Consider the following 11,465-nt stretch of genomic DNA (forward strand, 5'->3'; position numbering starts at 1 on the left):
TTTTTAAATTTGAATTTCTACCATGTATATATGTATATGTTGTAGGAGAAACATATACATCTGTAATATAATTATTGTTTATTTCTTACTAATTGAAAGATTCCTCGGTGATGTTAATGGATAGTTTTCTGCTTTTATATTTTATTTTATTTTTTTCTCTATGTTGTTCACTAACTTTTCTATATAAACGGAAAGAATCAACAACGCCATCTTAGTTTACCGCGCTTTGGAATCGTGATAGCAGGAGTTTCTCGGTGAGTTGCATTCTTTATTACACTTGTTATTCGTAAAACAAAGTAGAAAAAGTTCAGAAATAGCGAAGTATAAAATGGATATATATTTTGAATATTCTGTGACATACAAAAGTTTACATCCACGGCAGTTTCGCTAAATTACTCCGTATAAATATAATGTGTGTTGCCATTGCAAGTAACGGATTTTTAAAGTAAACTTTTATAATGTTTGAAGAAGTTTTCACAAGCTTTTCTATAATAGTCTCTTAATTGCGTGAAATAATTTTTATCGAAATGATACATATAAATATTTTCCTTTGTCAATCTTTTAATTTACTTGCAAAATCACGCTACCAATATTAATGAATATAAGTATATTCATATAAAATATCATCAAACATTAGTTAATTTAGAGAGCTATGCATTACTCTAAATGACAAGATTACTCGCGTCTTCGACTAGAAGCTTATAGTTTTGAAAAATCTAATAGATTTGTTAAAAATGTGTCTAGTACTGTAAAAAGCATATTTGTCAATTATATTGAGATTTAGCATTCTTCAAACATTCTTTACATTGAGACAATCATTAATGATGTTCTAGAAACTTTGAAGAAACTTCTAATAATAGACTTGTTATTCGATACAATAATTAGATCTCATAAAACTATCATCATAAAAGAACTAAAAGATAATCATATATAAAATACTAATCATAAACCAAAGAAATTTTCTTGCAAGAATATAAATTGTATATTATAAATAAATTTGTCAGTTATAAAAAAAAAACAAGTCTTTTGGATAAAATATCTATTGTTACAAGCTTCTGCAGTTATGATAATTCCATGTTTAATTGAAAGATCACAGCTTCCTTAGTAGCTAAATACATAAATAGACATTTAACTTCTATATTCTAGGCAGTATGTTATGCATTAGAATGCAAAACATAAACACAGTAAATAAATTCATGTTAAATATAATTACAAAATACAATTATTGAAAAGACGGTTAGATAAAAAATTATTGTTATAACTTTAGTATTGACATTCTTGTTTACTTACTACGTTAATTGTCACTACGTAATGTTTAGTCAAAAGCAGTGTATAAAAAGACTATGAAAAGCAAAATATCAATTCCCATGTGTCTGTATCATCTGTTTGAAAAAATGAGTTATTTCTATAAGAAATAATGCTTTCATTTTATTATTATCAAAAAGTCTGTTGTCTCAAATAAGTTGCCCTTCTCTACTTAATAATCGTTCTAAATTAATAATAATGATCTAATCTTATATTTTGATCTAGTCTTATATTTTTAAACTGTCTAAGGCAGACACTCTGATACCAGCAGATCAAAATGCTTTATCCTTATAGAAAATGAATGGATATAAATATAATATATATGTCTACATAAGAGCACATGCTGCTGATATTTTATGAACACTAAATACTTGCATCAGTGATCTTTGGTAACTGTTGATTAGCAGTATTCAGCCATTTTACCAACGAGGTGATGTTGATGGTACACTTTGTTGATTTGTTAATGAAGGTCCACTGTATTATCAAGAAGAAGAAAAAGATAGACATATTGTAAAAGATATTGGGCTAAACTATTATTTATTTCAACTAAATTTCTCATACCTCCATGCAATAAGAGGAGAAAGTCTTTCTGTTAATCTTTGGTAATTTCTTTCCAATTCTCGTTGATAGTCTCGTTGATCTGGCCCAATTAAATTTTTGTTTCTTTTCAAAGCATCCAAACATTTCTTTGAGAAATCCTTGAAACATAGGCGTAATTTATGCTGCAGTCGAGTAGGCTGTGCATTCTGTTCCCTTAATCCAGAAAGAAACACAACAGCAACTTCTGCAGGACCTTGATTAACTGTTGTTCCAATGCAACCTTGAAGAACCATCTGCAGCATCTTTGCATCAGGTGGTTCTTGAGCTGTAGCTGCTGCAACCTGATTCAACAAATTTACATAAAACAGAGTTAATTTATAAAAGAAGAATTTATCTTATAACAGAAGAACATATATACATACCTCTGCAGTTTTCTTTTGTATATCTTCAATTGCAACTTCAATTGGACTTAAAACTATTTGCTTCCTAGCAACCACGCGAATCCTTGTCTTTAGATAAGGAAAGTGTGTAGCTACTGTTAGTATAGTTTTACGTTTGCACTGTTCTCTTAATTCTCCATGAGCTTTACCACCAGGAGTAAATGGCGTTGCATATACAAATCGCTCTAAACATGATTGAAAACATTAATATAAATGGAAAATTAATTTTGTTAAGTTATTTAAAGTTCTTCAGAACAGGACTTACTAATATTAAAATTCCTATGAAAAATAGTTGGTCTATGCCTGAGCTCATGTGGCTCGAAATATGGTTCCACATATGTGATCTGAACATAGGCTTTATCTAGTTCTAACTTGCTGGAGTCTACAGGGTTCGAATCTTTTATTATCACAATATTTTCCGCGCCAAATCGTTCAGCATAGAAATTCTCGAGTCTCGAGAATATCTCTGGTAGCTTTGTCAAAGTCGGTTCTTTATAAACGAATTCTTCACCAGCAAGATCACCAAAACGCCCACCATAAAATCCTACTCTGAAATATGTTCCAAATACTCGTTTTCCCGCTAATTGTTCTACTCGTGTATATGCTTCATGAAGTTTCCTGTGATTAGAGGATCATAAATTAAGACATAGATTCGTTTTCATATCAAGTTTTTCAAAATCTGAAGGATATCATACCCATGAATATTAGCTAATTTTTTGTAATCGTGTGCGGCTTCTGCTATTGGAAGCAGCACCTTGTATACATCAGGAATAGCTTCATACATTCCAGCTGTATGAAAAGAGCTGGCAGCATGTTCCAGCAAACCAGCTAAACCACTTTCTGAAAAGTCTGGTCCTAAACATAAACCTTCTTCTCTTCTTGCCAGTACATCATCTCCTACTGCACTCTCTTCTAAAGCATTTGGTGTGATAGGAGCTAAAGCAACAGCTCCTACTGGTCGCCCGCCGCCTCCTGGTTCCAAAAGGTGTAAATATTCTGCTACTAAAGCAGCACTGTGCACTAAACACATAGCTGCCTCTGTGTGATTCTTTCTTTCCATATGCTGCTGAGCCATATTTGCCAGCCATGTGAGTCTAAGATCTGGTGAACCTTGATATCCCTTTGCAATCCTGTGAAATCGTCAATTTTGATTCAATATGCTACATATATCATATTTTATCAGAAGTTTCTGTTTTTAACACAATTACCTATACATGAGATCTAAAAGCATTTCTGGATCCTCCTGGAATTCCTTCATTTTAACAGTATCAGACAGGATCATATGTAGATTGAACAAAAGATCCTTCACTTGTTCTGGAAAGCTTGTGTCTGCTAATTCTGTATCCCTTTCAGCATATACTAACACTGTTTTTAATGCTCTCCTAAGTGCTCCTTCACTAGGAGCTCTCCCTCTTCCAACAAGGGCAGACAAAGACGTGGTGACTTGCATTTTAACTCTGGCAAAATTCTAAACATATTAAATTAATTAATATATTTATAAAATAAATCATTATAGATCTATTGAAATATATTACTAAGATATTTACGTTTCCAATTTCGAAATTTTGCCTCATTAATAAATAAAGACTGGCAGCAGCATGACTCCGAACAGCACTTAGAGGTGAGCTGCATCTAGTGAGTAATGTCAAACACAGATCTCCGCACCTTTCGCTTTCCTCATCAAACAGAGCACTATGATATTTAAATACCAAAGCTCTCTGAGTATTAAACATATGTTGTAACACAGATGTGCTCTGATTTCTTGCTAATGCTCTCAAAAGCACTTTTAATACGGCTCCTACAACCGCACCTAGAAAGCACAAAAATTTTGTAAATATAAAGGTACAAAACTTATAAAAAATATTGTATAAGTACATATATATACCTCCTCCTCCATCAGCTTGGACAACTGTTTCTAAAGTATCCAAAACTACCAGGGAAGCTTCTGCTGCTAATGCACCTTCTATATGAGCATCTTGCTCCACAGCTCTGCCCTCTGACTGTTCGCAGGATCTTAAACAAAAAAAGATTGTTCAGATTTAAAATCTTCACTTTAATTATATTGAGAAAGAAATGAATTTGCATAAATGTCTGTAGTGTAGATACAGAAGTTTACCTACCTATAAGGCATCTGATCTTTACGCCACCTAAGTTTGTCCCCACTCATTCTCTCTTTTCTTCTCAACATCATCTCGCTTCTGGCGCTTCCTTGGCCAAGAATCACATCCTCCAATCTAGATCGAATATCACTTGTAGCTGCCGCCTGTGGAGGCAGTCTCTTCAGCGCCTTTTTCCCTTTATATTCAAAAGCTGCAGTGGCAATATTGAGAACTTGAAGAAGACACAGTATACGTCTAGAACTTAGTTCTGAACACCACTGTGTTAAAGCAGACTGTTCCAACCCCTTAAGTACCCACAAGACACACATCAAGAGATGTCTTGTAGCCTCTGAACTCAAGGAAACTCTACATTGAGTTCCTGCAGTGTCTGCAGAAACTCCACCAGCTATGGCTAAAGCCACAGATTGTGTAATAGAACCAGATTCGTCAGGATAAACGCTCTTGTCCTTTGAATCCCAATGATAGAGTTGTGGTAGAGCATCCATTATAATGTTCAAAAGTGGCAGATAGAGAGCAGCGACTCTAGCTTTCGCAGCAGGATCAGAATATCGTGAATCAACGTCATGGCACGCCATAAGATGTCGAATGGTCCCAATAGCTTTGTTTTGAAGCATAGGATTTGGTATTTCTAGAGTATTCGACAAATCTGATAAAACAATTCCTACTAAAAAGTGTTGCTGTCGGAACTCCTGACTGAGCTCAGAAAATCTAGCTCGATCTCCAGGTACTAGGGTAGATATCAGACTGCCAGAACTTCCAGTTGATGGACTGGGAGAAGCTGGCGCCGATCCCGACGTATATCCAGTTCCAAACGGCAAATTCAGTGCCACGTAATGCTCGTGAGAGCATATTGTCCGTACAAGGTCCAATTTCAACGCGTAAAGTGCAGCTGAATCAGGAATGTGCATAGATGCATCTGACAGAGAGCAACAGGCAGCACGAGTTAGGGACAAAACGAATCCTCTGTCCATCACTGATAGTAGATCAGAAAGAAAGTTGCCTAGACTCGATATTAGATTATTGGGTATTCTGTTTTCCTTTCCACATCGTGAAGTCACCTCTGAAGTCAACGTTGCAGTAAGTGTTGCCACGTCATCACAGAACTGGGGAGAGAACCTCGACTTTCGAGGAGCCTCCAACATTCCCATTTCTGCTAATGTCACAACCATAGAGCGAACGATCAATTCCAAGAAGAACCATGAATATGTAACAGCCAATTCTCGTGCTTGTCCTGTCGATACAACCCAATGTAACGCTAGTTCTTCGTGTAGAAGCCTTCTGGTAGGTTGACTATTTATAGAAGGCGATTCTTGACGCATAGAGGCTGTTCGATCCAATCCTCTGGAGTGTACCTCCATTTCTAAATCTTCTAGAGGCAGGTCAGGGTTGCTTTGAGCTCGAACAATACCAGGAGTATGTGTCATCCTTGGTAAAGAGCATTGATAAGCAATATAGGTTGCTAGAAGCGCGTGTCTCCCGTGAGCATCTAATTGACCATCAGGTAGATTGGTAATATTTCGTACTAGCAAACCTATAGCCTCGAATGCGGTTGCTGCCACATTCAGTGGTTGAGATGGTAGTGTTGGAGGTCGCACTAATAGGGATATTAATTGATCTAGCAATTGAGGTAGCGATCGTACTAAAGCAGAATGTGATGCTCTTGCCAATTCCAATAGAGCTGATTTTAATTCCGATTCCATCCCTGCTTCACCAATGCGTGGAGGTACTTGACCAGTTTCCAAAAAACCACACAGTGATAGAAATCTATAATTTTTGTGTTGCCGTTAAAATATTAATAGTATTATTAATCCATTAATGATCATAAGATTATTAATTTTATTGAAATATTTTCATTGAAATATCTAATTAAAAGCTCAAGTTTCTGGAATATTACCTATCAATGTATTTATCCTGAGGATGAACACTAGAAACTGGTTCCAAAATCACAGTAAAAACGCCTCTATGAGCATCCACCCATCTTGTACCTGGTAGAAGAACATCAGGTGCAATGTATGAATAATTTGCTGGTGGTGGATCCAGCATCGCGGGTAGACTGAATTCCCCTGATTGTAGATGTCCATCTCTCAAAAGTGGCAACCACTAAATAAAAGAAATATTAAGAATATCTTTCAGTGTAATTTACATGAAATAATATATTTTGATTAGAATTTGACTTCATATTATTTACTGTATATGCTACAGCAGTCTCAACATTCGGTTGTTCCGCCTTCTTCTGGCAACTAATATGATAAAACGTAAATAGCAAATGATGTTTTGCACTCAAATCAGCAGGAAGTCGAATTTTCACTTCGTCGTAAAAGTTTGGATTCTTATTGTGATAAGAAACGGAAGTGAAGCATTCGTGAGTCATTTCGGGACACGATGATCTTCCAAAAATAGCTGTTAGTGCATCAGCCTCCTGTTCACCACCCATAAGTTGAATTCTTACGGCGATGTTTCGTGCAGAACCAGTCCTTGAACTGAAGTTTGCTTCCTGTAATAAAAAGTATATTTTGTTTATTCATGGTAAGCAGTAATTAAGTATTAAAGAGCTAAATGATAATTTACCTTTGGATAAATGTATAGGAGATTTCGATACGTCAAATCTGGCGAAATAACTTCGCTCGGAAATTCAAGTATTTCTTTGACTGGCCGACTCTTTTCATCAGGATATGGCACTAATCTTCTGAGATCAGGATCCAAGCATCTAGGCAGTTCTTCTGGTCTAGGACTAAGGTCCAATTTTAGTATACCTGGTAGACATTTTAATCTCTTTAAATTAGAACCAGGTCTCCGTAGTTCGACTAAAAGTTTGTATAAATCTTCGTCTCTCAGTCGTTCACTTTCTTGTTTAAAGAAACTTGAAACAGTCAATGTGATAGGCCTAAAAAATTAAACATATAATTTAGAAATTAATAATATTAGTAATTTATTTAAAAATATAAAAAACGTTAGATGTAAAAAAAATTATAAAAATATCCACCTAAATGTATCAAGACAATTAGCAAAATCGTCTGGCGACCAACTACGTCTTTTATCTGAACTTCTTCTTTCTAAAGATCCTCTTCTGGCGGGTGGTTCCACTTTTTTACGCCACTGTTCCAGTCCACCCGATTTTCTGTCTAAAGATCCAGCACTTCCTGTGCTATCTGTATCTCCACCTCCTCCTATCACACCAGAAATGTGAATGGCAGTCCATGCAAGTGGCATTCTATATCGACCTAAACGCTCACATGCAGCTGCAGCAGCTGCCCTTACCTATTTTGGATTAAATTTTTCTTATTACCTTATTCAGCACATTTATAATTTAATGATTTATGGATTATATTTGATGTATTACTTTTTCTTTGTTTTTATCTTCACGCAAATATGGTTCAGCACATTCAGAGATATCACCTTGCAATACCTTTTCAAGTCTAACAACTAAAAATAAATCTGGACTAGGCTTGCTGATACTCATAACACAGCTTCTTGCTAAAGTACTGGCATCACTGTATGCAATATGACTACCAAGCATCCTTTTTAAGCCTTCCGAATTCATGTCTACATAAAAGTTCTCAGATACCTATAGATTCCAAAGAAATTAGGAAAACGAAAATTATGTGTAAATATCTTTCAAGATTTTTTATTTTCATATACCTTCTTCTTTTCTTTGGCATCGTATAAAGCTAAACTCGCGAATATTGGTTCAACTTCCAATTCCAATTTCAGTTGGAGACATTTCACAAGAATTTTATGTGAAAAAGGTTCTGTAGGTTCTGGTGCTATGCCAATTTCCTGCCACTCATCATCAGGGGAAGCTGGAGGTGCATAGAGTGGAAATAATGCTTCCTAAAATTAATATCAGTAGATCAGAATTACTGAAATCTAATCTTGCTTGTGCATACAGTACTCACTTGACGATCTTCTGATCGTTTTTGCTCGTTCATTTGATCAATGGTTTCTGGACAAACTCTGTCCAATAAGGTGGGAAGAAGAGGATCATGTTGCGAATGTCTTAAATCTAAACTTGCCCAGGATCCTCTTGGTGTATCTCCACAATTAGATAAATCTTCCTCTTCATTTGGTGATCCTGAACCATTTGTATCCTCTTGATCCACCTATTTTATATCTGATTTAAATGTGTTCTTCAATTATATGCCATGCATATTTTATTTTTATTCAAGCACCTCAAAATCTTGTCTTGGAGTATCCTGAAGAAGTCTGTCTCTTGCTATTGGAGAAACTCGACGTTTATATTTTCTGTGCACTATTACCCAATCTGAAGTGAAACTTTCAATACATCTTCTGACATAAGGAGATACTATGTCCCTAAAAAATTCAATAAAATTAATATAAATGCAAAAATTCAATAAAATTAATATAAATGCAAAAATAATGATTTTGTTGGTTGTAAGATATAAAAAATCTTACATAGATTCATGAGGCACAATTGGTTCCTCTGTTCTGATTTTTCTTTTTACAACTTTTAATTCGACATCACCAGGTGGAAAATCTAATATTGATTTAAGAGGATCACGGTCAAGAACTGACTGATGTTGAGCCAAAAATTCTTCATAGTCTAGTGGCTCTAATACCTCACATAGTGACATCTTTAAAATATTTTTATTAATTACATTGATGTACGAATTACAACTTATGTAGACAAATTGCAATTCAGGATGTACCGTGGAAGAAAAGCCTGAGAATGAGCTGCCACTCTTTGACAGATCACGTGAATATGAGGTAGAGGTAGCAATCTGACGTCTAACGTCAGCTGCATGCTGTTTACTCAATTTTTGAGTAAAAGCCCGCTGCACAGATGACATTATAAATGTCGGGGTAAAATACTCCTTTGATGAAATCCTAGACATTTTATTTAAAAGTTGAAAGTCAGACAAAGCAAACAGAATAGGTAATAACTATAATATAATACTAGCATTCAGAGATAAATTTTTATTGTGAAAATCTAAACTAAATTTATCTTAATATATTTTTTTATTAATTGTTTATTAGATAAAATTGCACACAACATTATAATACTTAAAAACCAATATAACTGGTACTACTGTAGTGAGAAACAAAAGACTATACTCACGTGACTTTGTGATTACTAAAAGTTCATTATGTAAAAATTATGAACACCTTTAAGCAATAGTCTAATATTTTGACAGTTCTTGTCATCAACTTTTGTTGCATCAGGAATGTGCCCTTATCAAGCCAAAATTCCCATTAATACCATAAAAGTACATCATAGAGGGGAAACTACTGTAAAAAATTGATTTTAGCTTCCCTAATATCTAGTGCTATCGTAGAACCAAGAATAGAAGTTATATTATCCTTAATTATTCTTTCCTTATAGCTATTGCAAGTATGTTAAATAAGAACATTCTAAAAAGTACCCTAATATTATTTAATAAGATTACTTTATTACGTATAGCTATGTATGAGTATAGTGATATTTCCCCAAAGATTAATAGTATAATAATGTTATTTTTTACAATATGACATTTATTTTATTTGTAAATTTTCTAAAACATTGATTAATACATAACAATTTTAAAAATGAATAGGTGTGTTCGTAAAATAACAGATATTTACATTCTAGGTACTTTAGTCTTAGATAATGTAGAATTCGGAAGTTATTTCCTACAGTATGCTAGTAACATCCGTTTAGTTTTTCCCTAACATTCTCATATACTGTGTATGCGACTGAACATATGATTGAAATGTAACTAGTATTTTCTACACACCGGGTGACATAAAAAATTAATTTTCTGTCATGTCTTAGATGCGTTTGGGTACAATGTTGATTAAATTTCGGATAAACTCTATTCTTTCACTCTCCATTCTTTTGTGCCTATTATTGAATCATGAATTCTCTAGAAATATGCATACACTATTAAAGATCAGTTACTTAATTATTAATAGACTACGGATGTTTATGCATTGTTTATTTTATATATTTTTGAATATCATGTGCACTCTATGTATTTTTGTATCATTAAACATCCAATAAATATATAAACATCTGCGATTTAATTATTAAATAAACCTTTCTTTGCAACTTCATCACTTTCAATTTAAAGTAGTGTACTTAATTTAAAGTTCGTTTATAACTTATAACATTAAAGAAAGAAAATAAATAACTAATCGAACGATCGATTTAATTTCGTTATTGAATAAATATAATTACATAAGTTATTCAATTTTTCGAACAAATAACTTCTTATCTCATCCCTTTATCTTAAAAATTAGTTTTTGATAAGAACTTGTAATATCATCCACGATCCAATCTCATTGCTATCGGAGTTTCCAGTACTTATATCATTCAATTTTCTTAATTAATAGTAGTTTCTTATTCAGCATAAAAATGTCATCTTAGAAACAAGTCTCACAGATTTTTCTTTCATATTTTACCTACAACTTAATCTCATTATCGCGAAAGTAATCAGCGCTTAAGTTATTCAGTTTTGTTAATAAATAGTTTTTTATTTCTAACAATTAACATCATCTCAAAACGAAGCTTCGCGCGAGAGCTTTAATTCCTTATTTCATATCCTTTCTCAAATTTCATCAACAATCCCATTTTCGGTCATTCCAATCAGCGCTGAGCGCTATCGCGCGAAGGCGTAGGTCGCGAAGAGGCTAATTGCTATATCGATTTTCGGCGGAGCGAAGGAACGCGGAGGAATCGTACTTCCAGTGAGCTTGCGGGCGTTAAACGCCGTGGAGGCGGAAGACAGAGATAAAGACGAGCTGGTGTACGCGATGGGATGGGAGTTGTCTTTATTAGAAGGGCGCATCTACGCAATAACACGATCCGCGTACACATTTCGCCAGCCGTGACCTCGCTTCAAAAGACATGGAAACAAGGAGCTCTCGCGACACGAATGAGCTTTAATTGCATGAATAGATCGCGGTTCGTTGTCGAGTTCCTTCTCGAGCATTGTCTCGACTGCGCTTTTTATTTCGTTTTTATCCGCCACTGTTTCATTTCCTCGATTTTCGAGACGAGAGCGTGCACACGTGATTTTTGTTCATGATGACTGATGCTCGAAGCGCTTCGTTAAAAACTAAG

The 11,465-nt window shown here is 34.5% G+C and overlaps 1 protein-coding gene across 1 annotated transcript; it reads right to left on the reverse strand.

Moving 5' to 3' along the window:
- Positions 1–314: 314 nt before the first annotated feature.
- On the reverse strand, positions 315–9,641 carry LOC117237273 (dedicator of cytokinesis protein 7). The gene is made up of 20 exons (XM_033501050.1): positions 9,483–9,641; positions 9,073–9,250; positions 8,819–8,997; positions 8,575–8,716; positions 8,302–8,505; positions 8,045–8,236; positions 7,746–7,970; positions 7,389–7,663; positions 6,974–7,289; positions 6,594–6,899; positions 6,300–6,505; positions 4,406–6,169; positions 4,171–4,298; positions 3,833–4,095; positions 3,494–3,753; positions 2,981–3,415; positions 2,551–2,903; positions 2,268–2,470; positions 1,867–2,186; positions 315–1,779 (listed from the first exon to the last, which is right to left on the reverse strand). The coding sequence occupies exons 2-20, from the start codon at positions 9,211–9,213 to the stop codon at positions 1,725–1,727; spliced, it is 5,967 nt and encodes a 1,988-aa protein (XP_033356941.1). The 5' UTR covers positions 9,214–9,250; positions 9,483–9,641; the 3' UTR covers positions 315–1,724.
- Between the last annotated feature and the right edge of the window lie 1,824 nt (positions 9,642–11,465).

The sequence above is a fragment of the Bombus vosnesenskii genome, unplaced genomic scaffold, assembly GCF_011952255.1.
Source record: "Bombus vosnesenskii isolate JDL3184/JDL3185 unplaced genomic scaffold, Bvos_JDL3184-5_v1.1 scf7180000013367, whole genome shotgun sequence".
Classification (NCBI taxonomy): Eukaryota; Metazoa; Arthropoda; class Insecta; order Hymenoptera; family Apidae; genus Bombus; species Bombus vosnesenskii.